Source organism: Lithobates pipiens, unplaced genomic scaffold (genome assembly GCF_037356315.1).
Source record: "Lithobates pipiens isolate NorthernLeopardFrog02 unplaced genomic scaffold, aLitPip1_a1.2 Scaffold_22, whole genome shotgun sequence".
Taxonomy (NCBI): Eukaryota; Metazoa; Chordata; class Amphibia; order Anura; family Ranidae; genus Lithobates; species Lithobates pipiens.
The window spans coordinates 181,890,563-181,914,633 of NW_027507784.1; the positions used below are offsets into that span (position 1 = coordinate 181,890,563).

Here is a 24,071-nt window from a genome sequence, read left to right on the forward strand (position 1 = left end):
GCAGAGTTCTTTTGCTTAAGAGTTGGTCAGCCGAAGCACCATGTAAGAAGCTCCTAGCCAGTTTCCCTTTTCATGGTGAATGTCTATTCGGAGAAGATTTGGATAAATAGTTAGAGAAAATTTCCAATGGCAAAAGCTCTCTGTTGCCAGTAAAGAAGAAATTCTAGCACTGTGCCATCCGCTAGCCAAGGCAGTCATATCAGAGGTTCCCTTAGAGGAACAGGGCACAGGTTTTTATTCAAACCTATTCACAGTCCCGAAACCAAACGGGGAAGAAAACCTATTTTAGATCTCCGAGATCTAAATCAGCACTTGAGCATCCAATCCTTCCGCATGGAGTCAATTTCGGTCGGAAATAGCCATCCTCCAAGGAGAATTTTTGACTTCTATCGATATCAAGGATGCCTATCTTCATGTGCCAATATTTCCCGCTCACCAGAGGTTTCTACGCTTCGAAGTAGAAAACGTCACTTTTTGTGGCCCTGCCAATCGGTCTAGCCACGGCTCCTCAAGTATTAGTAGTAATAGTAGGTTCTAGTCTATTTGGACGATCTACTCCTAGTAGATCATTCGGTTTCTGGGTTAGACCAGGGTCTTGTGACCACCGTAAACTACCTGGAATCTTTAGGCTGGGTTCTCAACCTAGAAAAAATCCTCCTTGCGGCCATCAAGGAGAGTACAGCACCTGGGACTAATCATAGATACCAGGCAGGGAAAGGTATTTCTACCTCCAAAAAGAATCCGTTCCATTGTAGAACTAATTCATCTCATCAAGGCAAAGAAAAAGCCTTCCATTCGGTTGTGCATGAGATTGTTGGGGAAGATGGTGGCCTCCTTTGAGACCGTCCCTTACGCACAGTTTCATTCAAGCTTGCTACAAAGCGCAGTCCTGTCAGCCTGGAACAAATGGGTTCAGGCCTTGGATTTTCCAATTCAGCTTGCTCCCGAAGTAAGTCAGAGCCTAAATTGGTGGCTAATATCCAGCAACCTTCAAAAGGGAAGGGCGTTTCTACCTTCCACCTGGAAGGTAGTAACCACGGATGCCAGTCTTAGGCTGGGGAGCAGTCCTGGAAGAGGCTTCTGTCCAGGGAAAGTGGTCCAGGTTGGAAAGGACCTTGCCTATCAATATTTTGGAAATTCGGGCAATCCGTCTGGCTTTAAAAGCCTTGACGGTCAGACTGAAGGGCTGTCCTGTCAGGATTCAGTCCGACAATGCTATGGCGGTGGCTTACATCAATCACCAGGGGGCACGAGGAGTCGTGCAGCCCAGAGAGAGGGGAATCACATTCTGTCTTGGGCAGAACACAACGTCCCTTTCTTATTGGCAATTCTCATTCCCGGGATAGAGAATTGGCAGGCGGACTACTTGAGCCGCCAACAATTATTTCCAGGAGAGTGGTCTCTTCACCCTGACATCTTTCTTGCGATATGTTAGAGATGGGGTATTCCGGTCGTGGTCCTGTTTGCGTCCAGATTCAACAACAAGGTCGACAACTTTGTGTTAAGGACAAGGGATCCGCTAGCTTGCGGAACAGACGCATTAGTCTTTAGATGGGATCAGTTTTCTCTGATCTATGCATTTCCTCCAGTTCTGCTACTTCCACCTCTTCTTCGCAGGATCAGGCAGGAACAAAAGGAGGTGATTCTCGTTGCCCAGAAGGCCTTGGTTCGCCAAGATCATAAGGATGGCAGTAGGAGTTCCCTGGACTCTGCCATTACGGCCGGACCTTCTTTTGCAGGGTCTCGTATTCCATCCTACCGTACAGAAACTAAATTTGACGGTCTGGCTATTGAGACCCACATCCTAAGGGATTGTGGGTTATCTCCTTCAGTCATATCTACCTTGATTAATGCCAGGAAGCCAGCTTCCAGAATCATATACTAGAGAGTCTGGAAGGCATATGTTGCCTGGTGAGGATCCAAGGGTTGGCACCCCAGGAAATATGTTATAGGTAGAATTCTTGATTTCCTACAGATGGGATTAGAGATGAATCTGGCCTTGAATACCATCAAGTGCCAGATCTCGGCCTTTTCAGTATTCTTTCAGATGCCTTTAGCTTCTCACTCTTTAATGCATAGCTTTGTGCAGGGGGTAACATGGATCAGTCCTTCGATCAGGACACCCCTAAATCCTTGGGATTTGAATTTGGTCTTGTCAGCTTTGCAAAAGCAGCCTTTTGAACCCTTATGGAGATTCCCTTGGTTCTGTTGACCAGAAAGATAGTCTTTCTGGTTGCCATTTCTTCTGCTAGAAGAGTTTCTGAGCTAGCGGCTCTATCTTGTAAGGAGCCATATCTGATTATGCATAAGGATTGGTTTTATGCCCTCATTCTGAATTCCTGCCAAAGGTAGTGACAGGGTTTCACTTAAATCCGGATATTGTTCTTCCTCCTTTCTTTTCAGAGCCTCAATCTAGGGAAGAGAGGTTGCTACATTGCCTTGATGTAGTAAGGGCGGTCAGAGTGTAATTAAAGGCGACCACTCAAGTTCGTAAGACAGATATTTTGTTTATTCTGCCGGATGGTACAAGGAGAGGACAGGCAGCATCTAGATCCACTATTGCCAAGTGGATTTGTCAAGTCATTGTGCAGGCTTATGGTTTTAAAGAGGAAGATTCCTCCTTTTCATATTAAGGCACACTCTAACAGGGCGATTAGTACCTCCTGGTCGGGGCATCATCAGGCCTCTGTGGCTCAGATCTGTAAAGCCGCGACATGGTCTTCAGTTCATACATTTACCAGATTTGATCAAATCGATGTTAAGGGTCAGGAGGATTCTGCACAGCATACTGCAGGCTGCAGTATAAGTCCTCTGACTTCCTTTTTTTTTGTTGTGTCTCCCCCCTTCAGTTGCCATTGCTATGGGACTTCCCACGTAGTAAGTACTACGGCTCTGTGTCCCCTGATGTAAGAAAAGAAAATAGGATTTTTAAAACGGCTTACCTGTAAAATCCTTTTCTTTGATGTACATCAGGGGACACAGAGGTCCCTCCCTTCTTCTCCTTCTACACTTTGATTGCTTGGCTACAAAACTGAGGACTCCCAGTAGTGGGAGTGGTTATATAGGGGAAGTTCACGCCTTAAGGGGCGTGCCAGTGTCCAGCACCTGATACGCCGATATAACCAACGTAGTAAGTACTACGGCTCTGTGTCCCCTGACACAGGTCAGCTAAGCTGTTTTAAAAATCCTATTTTTTAACAGCTTACCTGTAAAAATCCTTTTCTTTGAAGTACATCACGGGACACAGAGGTCCCCCCGCTTTCTGGTATACGCGTGTATTGCATTGCTACAAAAACTGAGGTACTCCCAGTAGTGAGAGGGGTTATATAGGGAGTGGACTTCCTGTCTTACGGTGTGCCAGTGTCCATCACCTGAAGGTGGCCTATAACCCACATAGTAATTACTATGGCACTGTGTCCCGTTATGTACTTCAAAGAAAAGGATTTTACAGGTAAGCTGTGCCCACTGCCAGTACTATGTGATCGCTGTGACCAATCACAAATCACATGACAGTTGTAAACAGTGGATGGCTTCCTTTCATGCCATCTATTGCATACAATTGTGTTGCTAACTGTGATTGATCATGGTGATCACATGGCACAAACAGGGCCAATCACAGCACATCTGTACCTTGTGATTTAGCTTTGGCCAAACTGAGCTAATCACAACAAAAAACTCTCTAAATGAACCAGTTGAATTCAGTAAATGTGGTTGCTTATACCAGTGAAATTTATTGTAAAAAAAAAGTGTAAAGAAAAAACCTGATCACTTCCCCAGACTACGGTAACACTGTATTGCTCTGGTCAGTGTATTATAAAAAAATAAATAAAAAGTAATAAAATAATTTGTCATCAGTCCGTGTGCTTGATCACTGCCACACCAGTTTTATATGACGATGCTGTACTGCCATGGTGACGGTATGTAATAAAACAAAAACGTTGTGAAAACTTCTTTTTTTTTATTTTTTCAAATTTCTTATTTTCCAAATAATTGTGACCAAAAATTACAACTTAACGGTTGCAACTAAAAACTCACTGTGACAGACCTAGCCGGGACAGAGGTTGTTGGAGGGGACAGAATGCGAGCCTCTTGCCTTGCGATTATGGGCCCTGGCATTTGGGGGAATGGTGCTCTTTGTGAGCTGTATGCCTGGGGACCCCTGAGGTGGTGTTACTTAGATTCAGATCCATGTCCCCCCCCAAGACACACAGACTCTGGATATGTATTTGCCATATTAGCAATAGACGGAATCACACTGTTGGGACACAAACTGTTAGATGCTAATGTCATCAACTCCAGCCACCTGTCTGTTGTGTAAATTAGTCTAGTCTGGCTTGTAAGAGTATTCCACACATTTTTGTTTGTGCTAATTAACCCTGTGTTTGTTTTTATGGTAATGTGTATTGAATAGTCATTCAGTGAGCTAGGAGATAAAGTCTTACCCTGAAAAGTCCTATCTCTCAGACAACTAGTCTGGGTCAATGATTAGATAATTAGCTCATGCTAATTAGGTTAGGTTCATAGCTGCAACTAACGATTAATTTGTCTGTCGACTAATCTATAAATTATTTTTTCAATTAGTCAACGACTATCCGATTATTTATTTATTCTTTTAATGAATCTAGTGTGTTCTTTTTGTGATTGGATAATAATCCTTTGGATAACTTTACAAAAAAATGATACGTACAACTTCTAATATAATATTTCAACTTTTATTAAATTTTTTCCAAAAAGTACTTCAATGTGGTAAAGTTTTTACAGTATAAAAAAGTGCCAAAAATAAAATGTAAACATCACTTTAGCATCAGGCACGAATAATGGCATTGCCGTTAATTCAGAGCCAGAAGCATTAAAAAATGCCATATAAAAATGCTACAAAAGTACTGCTGCTCTGCACTGCTGCTCAACACTGTGTACAAAACACATGAAAGACATAATATACAAAAATAAAGTGCCCAAAAATAAAAGGTAACGCTTTATGTGGTAACCTTACTACTCAACCACACATAATGCCTTCAGAATGCATCTTTTGCAAAGTGTTAGGCAGAATTTATAATATATGGCATTATGCCTCTTGACCTAAAGTGTTGTTGTTTATAAAGTAATACCACAAAAAATGCTGGTCAACCTACAATAACACTATGTAATTGTAATCATTCATTACATAGTGTTATTGTAGAGTATTGATTGAGCAGTATTTTTGTGGTGTGTTACTTACTGTGTGTAATTGTAATGTTAAACATACCTGAGGAGGGAACATAGTTTTCAAGAAGGAGCCATATCCAACAAAAGCACTGCTGCTCTGAGTCTGAAGTCTAAACTGCTGCCAAAGTGCCAAAAAATAAAACGTAACGCTTTAGGGCATGAAGCATGAAAATGCCATTTAAATTCTGCCTAACACTTTGCAAAAGATGAATTCAGAAGGCATTATGCTGTGTGGTAACCTTACTACTCTACCAGACATAATGCCTTCAGAATGCATCTTTTGCAAAGTGTTAGGCAGAATTTATATGGCATTATGCCTCTTGACCTAAACTGTTGTTGTTTAACACCACAAAAATGCTGGTCAACATACAATAACACTATGTAATTGTAATCATTATTACTTACATAGTGTTATTGTAGAGTCGATTGAGCAGTATTTTTGTGGTGTGTTACTTGTAATTGTAATGTAAAACATACCTGAGGAGGTAACAGTTTTCAAGGAAGAAAGCAAGGAACCAGCCCAACAAAAGCACTGCTCAACATTGTGGCTGTGCAAAAATAATGGCCAATACACTGAAGGCAGCCATGAGCCATCTCAACATAAATACACCAATACAGCCCAACAAGAACAGTGTATGCGTGCAAAAGGTTGGGGGCCTGTGTTACTCCTTTGCAATGCTATATTTTACTGTGGGTTTCTTGATCTTGGATGTGACCAGGTATGTCATCCTCGCCATTACTGTGGTGGTCATCTGAATCTGAAGAACCGAGCAAAGTGTCTAACAGAGACACTTGCCTCTTCTCAGAAAGTTTCATGTCTGCACTGGCTGACCGTTGTTCCTCACATCGATGTTGCGTTTGCTCTTACTCATATCTTCTTTTCACTTCAAGAGCAAGAGCTTGGACCTTGAGGTGAACTTTTAAACTGTCCTCTGCTGGCAGGAATTTTAGTTTGTGGAATCTGGGGTCCACGGCTGCTGCAACAAGACATATATATATTTTTTCCACCATCATCTCTGAATTTAGTTTCCTGCTCCCATCTTGATGTCATCTCCTGTGCACCAACACTTTGGAATGCTTTGACTGCTGCTGTCTCACAAATTGTGCACTGTATGGGTTTCTGGAGGCCCTTTACCAGAGGAGGTAGAGCGGAAGCAGTCACATAGGACTCTCCACTCAAGAAAACAGTAGCACACTCAAATGGCTTCAGGACTTGTTCCACTTCCTCAAGTAAGCTCCACTGATCATGTTTTAAATCCAGGAAGCGCTTCCCTCGTGGTGTGACATCAGGATCGGAAAGAGTTGCAGTCACAGGCCACCTCTGTTCAAGCAGGCGGCTGATCATGTGTAAAGTACTGTTCCATCTTACGGATACATCATTTATTAGTGCATGCTCAGGGGTACCCATTTGTTGCTGCTTTGCTTTAAGCTTTGTAGTGGCCAGCTCACTTTTTTTTAAATGTTCCACAAGGCACTTTGCAGCCCTCGGGTTCTTGCTGATCTGGGGATCCCTCAGGGCATGGTTGACAACTAACTGCAATGTATGACCAGCACACCTGAGAGAAGAGATGCCATGCTTTTCTTCCAAAATATGCAGAGCAGCGACAACATTTGCAGCGTTATCATGGACAACTACATTTACATTGGTCATGGATATCTCAAACTTTTCAGCTGCTTTGTCCACCCAGTTAGCAATGTTTTCAGCTGTGTGCCGATCTTCAAGTGGCAAAGTGGTCAGATTGTACGATGTAAGATTCCAGTCTTCATTGATGAAGTGGCATGTGACGCCCAAGTATGCATCTGTGGCAATACTGGTCCATGTGTCTGTGGTGAGATCTATTTTTGATTTCACATATATGAGTGACGCTTTCAATCTTTCAAAATTCTCCTCATATTTCTTCTCCATCAGCTTAGTGAAATGGGACCTGGAGGGAAGTATGTATCCTGGGTAAAACGTGTTGATCATCTCACGAAATCCTTGACCGTCTACAATAGAAAGAGGTCTCATATCTTTTACAATCATGTTGAGTATGCTATTGGTATATGCCACAACCATTTGGGGTGTGCAAACAGTGACATCCTTTTTTTGGAAGAAGAACTCCTATACACAGCTTTGCCTCTTCCTGAGAAAAAAAACAAAAGACACACAATAATAATTTAACATTTAGGAACCTGAACCAAGTTTAACCAACATGAATGCTCAATGCTAATAATGTACTGTGTATTTCAAAGAGGGTGCGGGTAGGGTAGTAAATGTCTGCAATAAATTAATACTATATTGTTGCTGCTCTGTGTATTGAAAGAAAAGCATGGCATCTCTTCTCTCAGGTGTGCTGGTCATACATTGATTGCAGTTAGTTGTCAATGTCAACCATGCCCTGAGGGACCCCCAGATCAGCAAGACACTGAGGGCTGCAGTGCAAAAAGTGCCTTGTGAAACATTTAAAAAAACATGAGATGGCCACTACAAAAAAAATATTAGCAAAGCACAGCAACAAATATGTACCCCCTGAGCATGCACTAATAATGATGTATCATCCGTAATAATTACTAGCAGTAGCAGCATATATTAATTGACCACAAATTACTCCCATTGTCTCCCAAAACAAAAAAAAATACTAGTAAGTACTTACAAAGATGGCTCGTCCGTTTGAGGCCATAGAGCGCCAGGATGTTTTCTTCTGAAGTGCTCGTGCATCGCAGTAGTGCTGCCGTGGTACACCATTTCGGTTTTGCAGAGGGAACAAAGGACCATTTTATCTGGCCTCTGTTTAAAGAATTCCCATACCTTTGAAAGTCGTGGTCTGGCTTTTCCTGCTGCACCGAAACTTTTTTCCCCATTCCCAGGAGCAGCAGCCGCCGCCGCCATTACCGCCATTTACCCGCGAGGTGACGCGTCGACAGCTTTCACACACGTTGACGTATTTTCGTAGTCGATTAGAGCTTCCATGACGCGTCAACGTAGTTAGGTTTTAGTCATCCTACTGTATATATTTGTGGGAGATCTCAAATAAAAGGTGTACTTCAAGACTGGTGTTGTCCATTTCTTGGGAGTTCCTATAGCCAGATCCATTGGACTTGTGTTCCAGGACTTAGGAAGCGGTATACTGACGGAAGCACGGAGTGTGGGGGACGTTCCGTCATGCCTCTTATTACCGTGGACTGTCTACTTTCCAAAAAAGTGGTAATTCAGGGATATTTTTACTGTCCTAAATAATAAACACTGATTTGGGTTATTTTCACCAAGGAAATGTAACAGAATACATTTTGACCTAAATTTATGAAGAAAGATTATTTTGCTAAATTTTATAACAAACAAGGAAACCTCCCCCCCCCCCCCATAATTTTCGGGTTTTTTTGTATTTAACCAGATGCCAACCACCCGGCCACATTTACGGTGGCAGAATGACCGCCCTACCACAGTAAATGTGGATGGGGTGATTGGCATCTGGTTAATCACTACAGTTTATTTTATTTTATGCGTGATTGATCTGGTTAATCACCACTGGGTTTTATTTATTTTATGCGTGATCCTGCACTTCTGGGTATGGGACGCGCATGTGTGCTGCTGGCGACCTGTTCCCGCTGTAATTTGATACATCGGGATCCAATTAGTGGGTCTGGTGGACGTGATGTCTGCCAGGACCCGCTGATCGTTGCGGAGACGAGGTAAACAAGGCAGATTGCCGTTCTGTGACAAGGGAAGGCTGTGATCCTGTGTCGGTCTGCTAAGCAGGAACACAGATCTCTGCCTTCCCACAGTGAAAACACTCCCCACACATAGTAAGCACTCCCCGGAAACGCATTTAACCCTTTGAGCTCCCCCGATGTTAACCCCTTGCCAGCGAGTGTCATTAGTACAGTGACAGTGCATATTTTTTAGCACTGATCACTGCATTCATGTCAGTTGGGCGTCTGATTTGTTTGCTGCAATGTCGCAGTCCCGCTGTAAGTCGCTGATTGCCGTCATTACTTTTTTTTTTTATAATTCCAAAAATATATCCCATAGTTTGTAGACACTATAACTTTTACACAAACCAGTATACGCTTATTGGGACTTTTTTCTCTTTTTCTTTTTTACAAAAAATATGTAGCAGAATAGATATTGGCCTAACTTGATAAAGAAATTAGATTTTTTTTAAGTTTTTTTTTTTTTTCCTTTATTGGGTATGTTTTATAGCAAAAAGTAAAGATCTTTTTTTGTTTGTAGCGCAAAAAATAAAACCCTGCAAAGGTGATCAAATACCACCAAAAGAAAGCTCTATTTGTGGGAAACAAAGGACCTTTTTGGGGAACAGTGTTGCAAGTGTAGCTCCAGCCAAATAAAATCACAAATAATTTGAATCTTCATTTCATTAGATCTATTTTTATAGCATTGGACAGTATGTTTGCATTGGATCTGGGTGATGCTTATGCTATGTTTTGTATGTCACTTCCTATCATCTGAACAGGAAGTGAGAATATTTTTCCTTTTTGTATGTAAAATTACCCCGTAAGCGGGCTATACACTGGTTAAAATTTGGCAGGTTCAACAGGGATTGACTTAATTTTCACCAGTGAGTGGTGGCAGTCCTCCCTCGAAAAGAAGTGGATAATTTGATCGGCTTCTCTCAAACTGACAAGTTGGAAAACTTTTCTCGATCAGTGGCTGTAATGCTGTCAGAATACAGGGCTTAATCTGCATGGAAACGAATCGGCTTCCAGGCTTTTTTGTTAAAGCTTAATTGAACAAACTGAAGTTAGAAGCTGATTGGCTATGGCTACCATGAAGAACTGCACCAGATTTAGTAAATCAACCACACAATGTCCTAGCGAGGGGCAAGGCAGGATTCCACCACCCACCTTGTTTGTGTGGATCATCAGGCTGAACAAAGGCAAAATGAACAGTACATCCAGCTTAAGATTGTTTTCATTGGAACGTGCATCCCCATTGAAAGATTTCCACACTCTTCCAGCTCTGGTGACCATTCAAAATTTTAGGTTTACCCTCACTTTTATTTCCAGTGATATTGGTGATCAGAACAGTTGGAGAGCGTGAACCTTCCTAACGAGGACATATACCGCAGTAAAACAAAAACAAAAAGTGACAGTTCTAATCCCACCCCATTCTATTCAAATCTAAAAAAACGTATTTGCTTTTAGTTATACTTTAATGATGTAAATGCCACTTGGCTATAAAGGCAACTGTCATTTTAATGTACACAATTACCTTTGTAACAATCAAGTTGAAGGATTACAGGATATCCTTCCATCATGCCCAATATTAATCCACAGCCCATAGTAATAATAATCATGTATTGACAAATTAATGTCTTGTGTGTTTTTTTTTTTTTTTTTTTTTATTTTTTTTTTTTTTTTTTGGGGTAAACTTATTTTTTTGTTAATTTTTCAAAGACAAAACAAAAACACACATGCACATAATATTGTATGGTATCAAAAATTATACAGTAAATAAAAGGAAGTCATGCCATATAACTTCAGAATTCTGCACATTAGACAAAAGAGCCTGCACACTAAGAGCTAGGGAGAGAACTACAAGGTGAATCATGGAGGCACTAGAAAGGGGAAAACACACTGAGCAGCATGGAGGAGGGGGTATCAACTGACACTGAGAGCATGTGAGTGCCAGTGTCACTGATTCCATCCCTCCACAACCATCACCTTTCTGCTTCTGATCCCACCTATCCCTCTGCCTCTGATCCCACCGCCACTCATCCCACCTATCCCTCTGCCTGATCCCAGCCACCCCTCTGCCTCTGATTCCAGCCATCCCTCTTAATTTTTCTGACTGCTTGAATTTTTGGATAAAAAGTTTTGAACCATGCGCACTTGCGCAGTAATCCTGATGCATGGTAGAATCAAATCAAATAGTGGACAGGATAATCGTAATCGAATCATGAGACTAGTGAAGACACCGCACCCCGACTGTATTGTAATTTTTTTCCTACAATCTTTAGTTAAATACATCCAGAGAAATGTGTTAATTAAATCTATCAATGCTTGTAAGATGAGCCTGTGCAAGAAATTACAGCACTTTGCGTGCTTAGAAAGTAAATTAAATTTCATCGTTCTATACATAATGCTAGGATAATTTCTTTGTGAGAATGAAATGAACATCTCCTTCCTACCAGATATGAATGCAATACTGGTTAGATCTGTTAATGTTTTAAATGGGTAGTTGTGGTTTATAAGGGATGGTTCGCACTGATGCGACAAGCGATCCAACTTCGAGAGCACAAGCCGCATGACATGTCAAAATCAGTGGTTCGCTATGAGAGAGCCGTCTTAACTGGTCCGACTTGTGTCAGTTTGACACTAATTTTGTCCGACGGGAGTGATTTCAGCCGATTGAATTGAATGAAAGTCGCATCCAAGTCGGATCAGCGTCTTAACTGTTCCGACTTGCGATATGCAACTTGTGCTCAGATGCAATGTTAGCAATGCAAAATGTATCAGGGGTGGAGGAAATAAAGAAATGCATGTTCCCATGGAGTTTTTCTTAAAATCTATACCAGACCCCACGCTTTTTAAAAAAAAAATGTTTTTGGTGGGCGTTCCCCCTCAAGATCCATGCCAGACCCCTAAGGGCCAAAGGACCCAAAGAGGGACTCCACACCATTTGTAAAAAAAAAATGGCGTGAGGTTTCATTCATACTAGAACCAAAGTAATTGTTTTGATTGGTCAAAGGATAAGTCGCACTTATCTCAAAGTCTGATCAAAATCGGATCCTGTTCATTAAAGTCGCATGGAAGGCGAATCAAAAGTCGTGCGACTTTTGTATCAGATTAGTGTGAACATGGCCTAATGCGAAATGGTAATTTTTTGCCCAGTGTTAACCCAGTACATAGACAGTACTTTGTATCTTTCACTGGTCTCCACAGCACAGTGAAAGACCAACCTTGCTCATGACTCTTTTTTCACTGTGCAGTTAATATGAGCCCCTGACTGTCCAAGACACTCCTCAAAAATGGCTCAATAAATGCAAGTAATTCTCAAACATAAAAGCTTTGCTTGTTATTATGGAGACATTAATGGCCAGGCTACTGCAGTATGTTTTAAAAAATTTTGCTGAATGCTAATGCTAGTCCCTTACCTGTGTGTTTTTTTTTTTTCCCCTAACAGGCGTGCAGTGAAACCTATTTCGCCTTTCCTCTTCTAGATAAAAGAAATGTTCATAGTCATTTTCATTGCCGAAGCACACACTTGGTAAGGGTTTTACTATTCAAATACCAATTATTGAGAAAACTCGAATGCATTGTTTATTTAATTTCATTCAGGCATTTTATAATCGCATATAATGTATTTTGTAGTTTGCTGTAAAATCAAGAAACATTTATTAATTCACCATAGTTACTGGAAGAGTAACTGTTACCCATGTTACCAATAACTTAGAAACATTTCTATTTGGCAAAAAATAGCTTTTTAAAAAGATATGGCCAATATAAGATGAGTCACCAAATCTGGCAATTTTCAGCTCATTTATATGACAAACTGGATAGCCTTTAAAATCAACACAATTGGCCAGATCTATTTGTTGCTGTTGATTTCCGCAAGATCAAGTTGATGCTAGGGTTTTCAGAATGCATCTCCACTTCCATTTCCTATTAATAGTGCAGTCAGTGCGCTCCAACTTGGGGTAGAAGTTGAGCCACAGCACATTGTGACAGGGACAGTCATGCATGCACATCCAACCGTTCATCAATGTTCATGGCCAGCTTTAGGTAAAATTTTTTTTCAGATTTCCCTTTGTTCTATATTCACAGTGCAGAGATAAGCCTGCTACCACAGCTCTCAGACTACGCTTTTAGGACATGGAATGCAAAGTATGTCTGCATGTCACAAATAAGAATACAAGTTATTTTGGTTGTCAGTTCATTTTCTAATATTTAAATGTGTATGGCCAACTTTGGTTGGTCCATGGGCCAGCATGATGCGTGGTAACAAGCTCTGTGGAAAATTTGACAGCGCTTGTATATTTGACAGAATTGAAACTTGTATAGAATTGACAGGCTATGGAAGAAGATTAGAAGTGTTGCAGCAGATTTGACAGATACAGTGCATCCGGAAAGTATTCATGGCGCTTAACTTTGTTTGAAATCATTGCAAATTTTATTAAAAATAAAAAATGAAAATAATCACATGTACATACTGTATTAGCGTATAACACGCACCCCAAGTTTAGCAGGGAATTTTAAAGAAAAAAACTTTTAGGAGGGAAGTTTAACCACTTCCCGACCGCCGCATGACGATGTACGTCGACAGAATGGCACGGGCAGGCATAAGGGCTTACATGTACGTCCTTGCCTGCCCGCGGGTCGGGGGCCCGATCGGGCCCCCGCCCGGTGCCTGCGGCGGTCGGTATTCGTTCGGGAGCGATCCCGGACGAGGGGACGGCCATTCATTCATGGCCACCCCCTCGCGATCGCTCCCGACGAATGAAAATGCTCCGTGACATCACTTCCTCTCCTGTAATGTAAACACAGGAGAGGAAGTGATGTAATCTCTCCTCCGTGTCGGTATTTTTCGTTCCGACACCGAGGAGAGAGGATCGGTGAGTTGCACCAACACGACACTACACAGTAGAACATGCCAGGCACACTCACACCCCCCCGATCACCCCCCCAATTACCCCTGCCCCCCAGTCACAGTGACACCAATGTCATTTTTTTTTTTTTTTGCATTGGTGTCATTTGTGACTGTAATAACTGTTAGGGCAGTTAGGGTTAGCCCCCTTTAGTTCTAATGTACCCCCCTAACCCCACCAATAAAGGTTTAACCCCGTGATCACCCCCCGTCGCCAGTGTCACTAAGGCTGGGTTCACATTGCAGCGGTTTATGAGAACGAATGTGATTCGCACCGCACTGCAGTGCAAATCACATCCGATCTCTGTGCGATTCGAGTTCAGCCATACAGATAGTATGGCTGAATTCGCATCGCACCCGCCGCACCCGCCGCAAATTCGCACGGGACCTTTTTTTTGGCCCGCAGCAAAATCGGATCGCATGGGTGTTCACACCATGCGATCCGAGTTTGCAGATCGCACTGCGATATGCGAACTGATCTGGGGGTGTCGTTAACATTTCACTGACACTCCCAGCAGTTCGCATAGGGCAGTGTGAACTGCCGCCGGGAGGCATGCGATGCGGGAACCCGCCGCGGATTCGTGGCGTTCCCGCATCGCTCCAGTGTGAACCCAGCCTAATAAGCGATCGTTTTTCTGATCGCTGTATTAGTGTCACAGGTGACGCTAGTTAGGCAGGTAGGTATTTAGGTTCGCCGCAGCTTTTTATAGCGCCAGGGACCCCCATATACTACCGCATAAAGCCCCCTGATTGCCCCCTAGTTAACCCTTTCACCAGTGATCACCATATAACTGTTACAGGTGACGCTGGTTGGTTAGTTATTTTTTTATAGTTTCAGGGCACCCGCCATTTATTACCTAGTCTCACTAGTGTACCCCTAAATTTAGGGGTGTCTACTTTCCAAAATGGGGTCATTTGGGGGGGGTTTGTGCCATCTTGGCATTTTATGGCCTTCAAAACTGTAACGCCCTTAGAAAGCCTGAAGGCGGTGCCTGGTTTTCGGGGCCCCGTACGCGGCTAGGCTCCCAAAAAGTCCCACATATGTGGTATCCCCGTACTCAGGAGAAGCAGCAGAATTTATTTTGGGGTGTCATTTCACATATGCCCATGGCATGCGTGAGCAATATATCATTTAGTGACAACTTTGTGAAAAAAAAAAAAAAAGTTTGTAATTTTCCCGCAACTTGTGGCAAAATATAAAATATTCCATGGACTCAACATGCCTCTCAGCAAATAGCTTGGGGTGTCTACTTTCTAAAATGGGGTCATTTGTGGGGGTTTTGTGCCATCTTGGCATTTTATGGCCTTCAAAACTGTAATAGGTAGTGAGAAGTGAAATCAAAAATTTACGCCCTTAGAAATCCTGAAGACGGTGCTTGGCTTTCGGGGCCCCGTACGCGGCTAGGCTTCCAAAAAGTCGACCACATGTGGTATCCCCGTACTCAGGAGAAGCAGAATGTATTTTGGGGTACAATTCCACATATAACCATGGCATGTGTGAGCAATATATCATTTAGTGACAACTTTGTGTAAAAAAAAAAAAAATATTTTTTTTTTGTCATTATTCAATCGCTTGAGGCAAAAAAATAAAATATTCAATGGGCTCAACATGCCACTTATCAATTTCCTTAGGGTGTCTACTTTCCAAAATGGGGTCATTTGGGGGGGTTTTGTACTGCCCTGCCATTTTAGCACCTCAAGAAATGAGATAGGCAGTCGTAAACTAAAAGCTGCGTAAATTCCAGAAAACGTACCTTAGTTTGTAGATGTGACAACTTTTGCGCAAACCAATAAATATACAATTATTGACTTTTTTTTTTACCAAAGACATGTGGCTGAATACATTTTGGCCTAAATGTATGACTAAAATTGAGTTTATTGGATTTTTCTAATAACAAAAAGTAGAAAATATCATTTTTTTTCAAAATTTTCGGTCTTTTTACGTTTATATCGCAAAAAATAAAAATCGCAGAGGCAATCAAATACCATCAAAAGAAAGCTCTATTTGTGGGAAGAAAAGGACGCAAATTTTGTTTGGGTACAACATTGCATGACCGCGCAATTACCAGTTAAAACAGCGCAGTGCCAAATTGTAAAAAGACCTCTGGTCATTTACCAGCAAAATGGTCCGGTCTGAAAGTAGTTAAGGAAAAAAACTTTTAAATGCCCATCAATGCAGCCTTGTCAGTGTCATTTGCAGCCTTGTCAGTCATTTGCAGCCTTGCATTGCAGCCTTGTCAGTCATTTGCAGCCTTGTATTGCAGCCTTGTCAGTCATTTGCAGCCTTGCATTGCAGCCTTGTCAGTCATTTGCAGCCTTGCCGGTGTCGTGGCAGGCTTGCCGTTTAAAAATGGTGCTGCCGAGATACAGAGCGGATGTCCTGTGTATCTCAGTAGCTCTCGGCGGCTTTTGGCTATTTTCGGCCGCACTCGGCCATTCTCGGCAGCTTTTAGCCGCTGAGAATTGCCAAGTGCTGCAGAGAACAGCTGAAAAAGCAGATAAGCTCACAATCGGCGGGGGATCGGCGTATAACACGCACCCACGATTTTCCCCTGATTTTAAGGGGGAAAAGGTGCATGTTATACGCCGATAAATACGGTAATTATTCACAGCAGTTGCTCCTACTTCTGGACCTTTCGGCTACGTTTGACCGCCCCCTCCTCCTCAATAAACTCTCCCTCGGTTTCTGTGACTGTGTTCTTTGATGGCTCTCATCCTACCTATCCCACCACACCTTTTAGTGTCACAATTCTACTTTCTTCTCTCCTCTTCCTTTCTCCGTCGGAGTCCCCCAAGGTTATACATTATTAAATTGTATTTAAAAAAAATATATACTCTTGTTTATGTCCTTGAGGTACCGAGATAGTCCAAATCCTTCTCCTCCTTGCCAGGGCCACTTCTGAGGTGACCCCAGGCTCCTCTTTCTATCATTTCTACACTGATGACACTCAAATCTATCTCTCCACCCCTCAGCTCACTCCATTAGTCTCCTCAGCATCACTAACTTACTAACAGACATATCGGTATGGATGTCACAGCGCTTCCTCAAACTCAACTTGTGCAAAGGTGAGATCATATTTCCCCCTTCACGTGCCTCTTCCCGGACATATCCACCCATCCCTACATGCCAGGGTCCTAGGTGTTATCCTGGACTCTGAACTCTCCTTTTGGCCCCACATCCAATTCCTTTCCAAAGCTTGCCACCTCAACTTCCGCAACATCTCCAAACTATGTCCCTTCCTAACCAATGAAACCACAAAGCTCCTGATTCAGTCCCTGGTTATCTCTTGGCTCGACTACTGAAACTCCCTCCTCATAGTCTTTCCCCTCTTCAGTCCATCGTGAATGCTGCTGCCAGACTCATCCACTTTTTACAAACCATTCAACATTTGCTACCCCTCTCAGCCAATCCCTCCATTGGCTGCCACTCACCCAACAAATTAAATTCAAAATAATAGCAATAACTTGCAAAGCCACCCTCCACTCTGCCCCCAGCTACATCACTAGCTTGGTCTCAAAATACTAACCTAATTGTCCTTTTCATTCCTCCTAAGACCTCCTGCTCTCTAGCTCCCTTATCACCTCCTCCCATAAGTGCCTCCAGAACTTCTCCCGACTATCTCCATATATATTAGCTTTTAGGTGATCCCTGAAAACTTCTCTCTTTAGAGAAGCCTATCCTGCCTCCACCTAACATCTGTACTTTAATTTTCTTCATCGGCTCATCCCCCACAGTTTTTACTCTTTTGTATCACTTGACTATCCCTCCTAGATTTTAAGCTCTAACAAGCAGGGCCCTTTGATCCACCTGTATTGAATTGTATTGTAATTGTACTGTCTGCCCTAACATTGTAAAGCGTTGCGCAAACTGTTGGCGCTATATAAATCCTGTATAATAATAGAAATACTTTGTTGAAGCACCTTTGGCACCAGTTAGAGCGAAGTCTTTTTGAGTATGATTCTACAAGCTTGGCACACCTAGTTTTGGGCAATTTCTCCCATTCTTCTTTGCAGGACCTCTCAAGCTCCATCAGGTTGGATGGAAAGCGTGGGTTCACAGCCATTTTCAGATCTCTCCGGAGATGTTCAATTGGGTTCAAGTCTGGGCTCTGGCTGGGCCACTCAAGGACATTCATAAAGTTGTCCCGTAACCACTCCTTTGTTATCTTAGCTGTGTACTTTGGCTTGTCGTCCTGTTGGAAGATAAACTTCCGCACCAGTCTGCGGTCCAGAGCGTTATGGAGCAGGTTTTCATTAAGGATGTCTCTGTACATTGCTGCATTCATCTTTCCTTCGATCCCGGCTAGTCTCCCAGTTCCTGCCCCTGAAAAACATCCCCACAGCATGATGCTGCCATCACCATGCTTCACTGTAGGGATGGTAATGTCCAGGGGATGAGCAGTACCAGACATGACTCTTGCCATTCAGGCCAAAGAGTTCAATCTTTGTTTTATCAGACCAGAGAATTTTGTTTCTCATGGTCTGAGAGTCCTTCAGGTGCCTTTTGGCAAACTCCAGGGGGCCGTCATTTGTGCCTTTTTACTGGCTTCAGTCTGGCCATGCTATCCTACAGGTGTGATTGGTGGAGTGCTGCAGAGATGGTTGTACTTTCTGGAAGGTTATCCTCTCTTCACAGAGGAACACTGGAGCTCTGTCAGAGTGACCATCAGGTTCTTGGTCACCTCCCTGAATAAGGCTCTTCTCCCCCGATTGCTCGGTTTGGCCGGACGGTCCACTCTAGGAGTTCTGGTGGTTCAAGATTTCCTCCATTAAGTATAATGGAGGCCAGTGTGCTCATTGGGACCTTCAATGCAGAAATATTTCTGTACCCTTCACCAGATCTGTGCCTTCGATATAATCCTGTTTCGGAGGTCTACAGACAATTCTTTGGACTTCGTGGGTTGGTTTGTGCTCTGACGTGCACTGTTAATGGTGGGACCATTTATAGACAGGTGTGCCTTTCCAAATCCTATCCAATCAACTGATCTTACCACAGGTGGACTCCAATCAAGTTGTAGAGACAGCTCAAGGATGATCAGTGGAAACAGGATACACCTGAGCTAAATTTTGAGTGTCCTGGCAAAATCTGTGAATATTTATGCCCATGGCATTTTTTATTTTTAATAAATTTTCAAAGATTTCAAACAAACTTCTTTCACATTGTCATTATGGGGAATTGTTTGTAGAATTTTGAGGAAAGAGAATGAATTTAATCCATTTTGGAATAAGGCTGTAACATAACAAAATGTGCGCTGTGAATACTTTCTGGATACACTGTACAGCAACTTCAGCAAATAATCAGGTTTTGTATACTTTATTCAAAAAATTTTTTTTAATAAACTGACACTGTTTGCCAATGGTATCTGAAGTTATTGCTAATATATAAATGAAATAAGAAAAAAGCTGGATAACTCAAACCTTGTATTCCTGTTACACTGCTGAACTGTAGATTACAGTGCATGGCAATGGAAAAGATGTTAATGTGTACCTGCATGTAGGACCTATCTGTACAATCTTTTATAAAGTCATGTTCTGTTCTTGGTTTGTCATACTTGCAAGACATTTATGGCAAGTTAAGGTACCCATATACAGTAAATGAGGGTTGTCGATCTTTAGGTTCCCAAGGTTGTGTCCTATATTTGTACACTTTGCATAGTCTTTTATCCAATCATGTCAAAATTGCTAGTAAATAAACCTAGGTACAAAAATCAAAATGTCTATGGTGGAATGTATAAAGTGAAAGTGTTCATATACAGCTTTACTCTTGGGCAGAGTGGACCATTTTAGACCTTATCAGTTGTGGATCAACCTTTTTAAGGTGCGAAGACCGCTCACTTGCTCTTCCACAATCCAGTAGAAAAACAAGTATAGAAAAACCTGACTGCTGACTGGACCACCCCAAACTTCATATGAGCATTTCCAATAACCTTGAGAATTAAAAAAAAAAAAAAAAAATGCAACCTGTTATGCCACATCTGCTGCAGACCCTGTTGTTTGATCTGAAGGTGTAATGCAAAATGTAAGCAATTTACTATTGACTAAATATTGAAAAAATATTTTAAACATTTACATGTATTTTATAAAATGAATGATATGCTTTCTGACACCAATATTAAAACACTGCACATAACCAAGCACTTCCAGGTACACAGAGAAAGATTACTCTTACACGATTCTCATAATTTCACACACATAATCTCACTTTTTTTTTAAATGGGAATATCCGTAAAAAAACTTTACGCTGCATAACTCTAAACACACATATTCTAGGGTGATGCATACAAATAAAAAAAAATCCTAAAATGTCTGCTGCCAAAATTCCAAAAATAAAAGCAATTAAACATGAGTACTTTTTTGTTTTTACAGTACACAAACAGTTGGATTTTTGGCTGTGAAGAAGGTTCAGCTAAATGGTGAGTTCTAGGTTTAACTATATCTTGCACTCTGCTCCACTGGTGAACAGTAAAAAAAAAAAAAAAAAAAGTAATTGGCTTTTAATCTACAAATTTTCTTTCATATAAATAAAACTTGCATTAACAATGACATAAAATTTTTATGCACTTCAGTTCACACCCACGTGCCCCATATGGACCAGAACATTTTTTTTTTTTTTTTTTTACATTTCTGCTATGGTGCCTTGTTGATTTGGCGTTGACTTTGTAATTGCTTAAAATAACGTTCCAATTCTTAGATATGGTAGCTGCATTAGAGTGTTTATTTTTTGTTTTGTTTTTGTTTTCCTTTAACCTGGTGATTCTAACAGTGAGTCTGTTATTTTTCAACTTCCTTTAATAGACCAAGCTGTTCAGCAAAGAGGCCATTGGAGGGTTGAGACAAACCATATTCCACTGACAGAGGTGCTTACAGTGGTCCATTTTTATTCATTTTTGTAAAACCTTCATCCCAAAAGGATGAAAACTGTTGCTGTACTTGCTTAACAAGTGTTAGATAGAGTTCAGCTTTAATTTGTTAGTCAAGTCCATCTATCCCTACCCTATTCAAAGACTGATAATGCTGCTGCCAAAGGGTGGCTTTACTTCTTCATCCAGAGGGCATTCTATGACAGGAAGTGTGTTACTGACTGAATCACCAGGTTTAAGAAAGGAAAGTAAGTCTAAAACAAAAACGATTGCAGCCACCACATCTAAGGATTGGTATGCTTCAGTATAATACATTTTTGTTTTTGGGTTTAATGCCGTTGTAATTGTACAGTACAGAGTATTCATACACCATGAGTTAAGGGTATGTAAATTCAATCGATTTGATACTTCAAAGCTTTAGAGGACATGCATCTTGGGACACCTCCACTAAAAACCTACTCTCTATTCTGTGAGTCCTCCGTTTTAGACTAGTGGTGGACCTTTTCATCTTTATTGAGAAATACACCCCAGTCTTAATTCTACTGTCTTTTAATGCCAGCATAGAAACAGTGTATTTGGATCAGTGCAACCTTGCACCAATCCTTGAGAGCTGCAGAGTGCTATACAGGTTCAGGGCCATGACTCGTCATTATGTAACCCAGTCTCTAAAATCCCCTTTGGTTGCATGGTGCTATACAGTTTCAGGACCATGACTAATCGCTGTGGAACCCAGTCCCTAATGACTTCTTTGGGGGCAAAGCCTGGACTTTATATTGTCCAGCATCATGGACAGGCAAGACAGGGTCACCCTATATCTCTGACCGTTGTAAGAACTCAACCCACAAAGCTTGGTCTCAGGTGGATGACCAGGTGTTGCATCACAGCACTGGTCATGTACTTTACCACTACTTCCTCCTAGAGCCCATAAAAGGTACTCAGGTGCTTCCTCTCATCCTAAAGGCTCTCTTTGCCCTTGCAGGCTCTTGTAACTAGCTCTTGCTGCAATTTCAGTATGTCAAACTGCAGCCAACTGGACTAGGGGAATAAACAACCAACGTGGCACTGTATTTCAGGATTGTGCTGTTACACAGGAATTACAGCAGTTGTTTTCTGCTCTACTTTTTTTTTGAGTAGATGCCCCAGAACCTGTAATGAGACAAATTTCCAGAATGGCTCTAATCTCCATTCACATGGGCAGAATCTTATGGCTGAAAGCTTAGACAGCTAAAGCTTTATTTTGTCCCAGGGAGTTGTTGTGCCAGTACCACAGCAAGACAGATTCATAGGGTTCTACTTGAACCTGTTTATGGTACCAAAGCCTAAGGAGAGTGTTCTTCCTATTCTGGAACCACAATCTGTTAACAGATTCCTTCACATTCCAAATTTTTGCATAGATCCTGTATGGTCAGTAATTGCCCCTTTGAGAAAAAGGCCAATACATGGCATCTGTAGACATCAAAATGCCTATTTGCATGTTTCCCTTTACCCACCTCATCAGCGATTTCTGTGCTTCGCAGTGGCAGACAATCACTTCCGCTTGGTCACACTGCCCTTCGGCCACTCACCTGCTTCCTGAGTGTTCAGAGGTTTTAGCCCCTCTGTTAGTACTCAGAGTTTATGGCATCCAGGTCACAAGCTTTCTAGATGAATACCTTCTAAAGGACTAACCTCATTTCCAGCTATCAGAAAATGTCCACTGGCCAATTTAGTTGATTCAGGACTTTGGCTGGATTGATCAATTGCAACAAATTTTGCTTTCCTGCCTTCCAGGTGCTTGGAATACTTGAGTCTGATCCTGGAAACATCCCAAGAAAGTCTTTCTCCCAAAAGAGTTCTTTCTCTAAGAACTCATGCTTGAGATTTGAAATGCAAGAGACACCCCACAATACGATTCTCTATGAAAGTTCTAGGCCTAATAGTAGCCTCCTTCAAGGCACTACTATTAGCCCGGTTTCATTCGAAAATTCTCTAAGGGCCAGTTCACACCATAAAAACACAGTCCAGATGTGTTCCAGATTCTTTTCTGCATACGTTTTCTGGAACTGCAAGCACTGGTATGAACTATGCCATTGGAAATCATATAACCTACTTTCCATGCATTTTTGATGCTGAAAAAAATGCACTGGACTGCATGTGGTGTGAACTGGCCCTAACTCAATTTTGTTGACCTAGAAAAAAAAAAAAGCATGCTTTTCCCCTCTATTTGCCCATGCTGCCTTACGTGGTGGATCAACAATCTAGCCCTGACAGTGGAGAAATCCTTTCTTTCCTATCACTGGAATGTTATCACAACTAACACAGGGCTCTGAGGTTAGCGAGGGTTGTTCCAATCCCTAACAGTCCAAAGGACATCAACGTATTGAGCAGTCTGGTTGACCCTGCAGCACTGAACCCCCTTCTGAAGGGACATCCAATCATGATGCAGTTGCGGTGCAATGGCAGTGGCATACATCAACCATCAAGAGGGCAAAGGAAGTCTGACTGCCTTGAAAGAAAGCAATTGGATTTCACTGTCCACATTCCAGGAGTGGACAACTGGAAAGCAATTACCTTAACCTCCACTGCCTGGATCAAGGGGAATAGGCCCTTCACGGGCGTACCTAGAGCATTTGGCACTCAGGGCGGATCCTACATCTGGCACCCCCCCCCCCCCCCAGTAAAATGTAAAAATACACCACTGTGCCCCCCGCATCCTTCAATTTCTCTTCGTCAGTACTGCGTAACCCCTCTCCACAACTGCATCTCTGGACCCCTTTACATTACACAGCACCCTGCATCTCTGGGCCCCTTTACATTACACAGCACCCTGCATCTCTGGGCCCCTTTAGATTACATAGCACCCTGCCCTTCTGGACCACTTTATAATACATAGCACCCTGAACCTCTGGACCCCTTTACATTACACAGCACCCTTGCATTACAAATCACCCTGCACCTCAGGACCCCTTTACATTACATAGCACCCTGCCCTCCTGGACCCCTTTACATTACACAGCCCCCTGCACCTCTGGACCCCTTTACATTACACAGCCCCCTGCACCTCTGGACCCCTTTACATTACACAGCTCCCTGCACCCCTTTACATTACAAAGCACCCTGCATCTCTGGGCCCCTTTAAATTACACAGCACCCTGCACCTCTGGACCCCTTTACATTATACAACACCCTGCACCTCTGGACCCCTTTACATTACACAAGACCCTGCACCTCTGGACCCCTTTACATTACACAATACCCTGCATCTCTGGGCCCCTTTACATTACACAGCCCCCTGCAGCTCTGGGCCCCTTTACATTACACAGCCCCCTGCAGCTCTGGGCCCCTTTACATTACACAGCCCCCTGCGCCTCTTGGCCCATTTACATTACACAGCCCCCTGCGCCTCTTGGCCCATTTACATTATACAGCCCCCTGCGCCTCTT

At 42.3% G+C, this 24,071-nt stretch overlaps 1 protein-coding gene across 2 annotated transcripts in view; it reads left to right on the top strand.

The window, feature by feature from the left end:
- Positions 1-24,071, top strand: part of PGAP1 (post-GPI attachment to proteins inositol deacylase 1) — a 484,659-nt gene that overhangs the window by 201,307 nt on the left and 259,281 nt on the right. For both annotated transcript variants that reach the window (XM_077448710.1, XM_077448711.1), the window contains exons 10-11: positions 12,329-12,412; positions 20,156-20,202. In XM_077448710.1, coding sequence (XP_077304836.1) covers positions 12,329-12,412; positions 20,156-20,202 — 131 coding nt within the window. The remainder of the gene's footprint in view (positions 1-12,328; positions 12,413-20,155; positions 20,203-24,071) is intronic.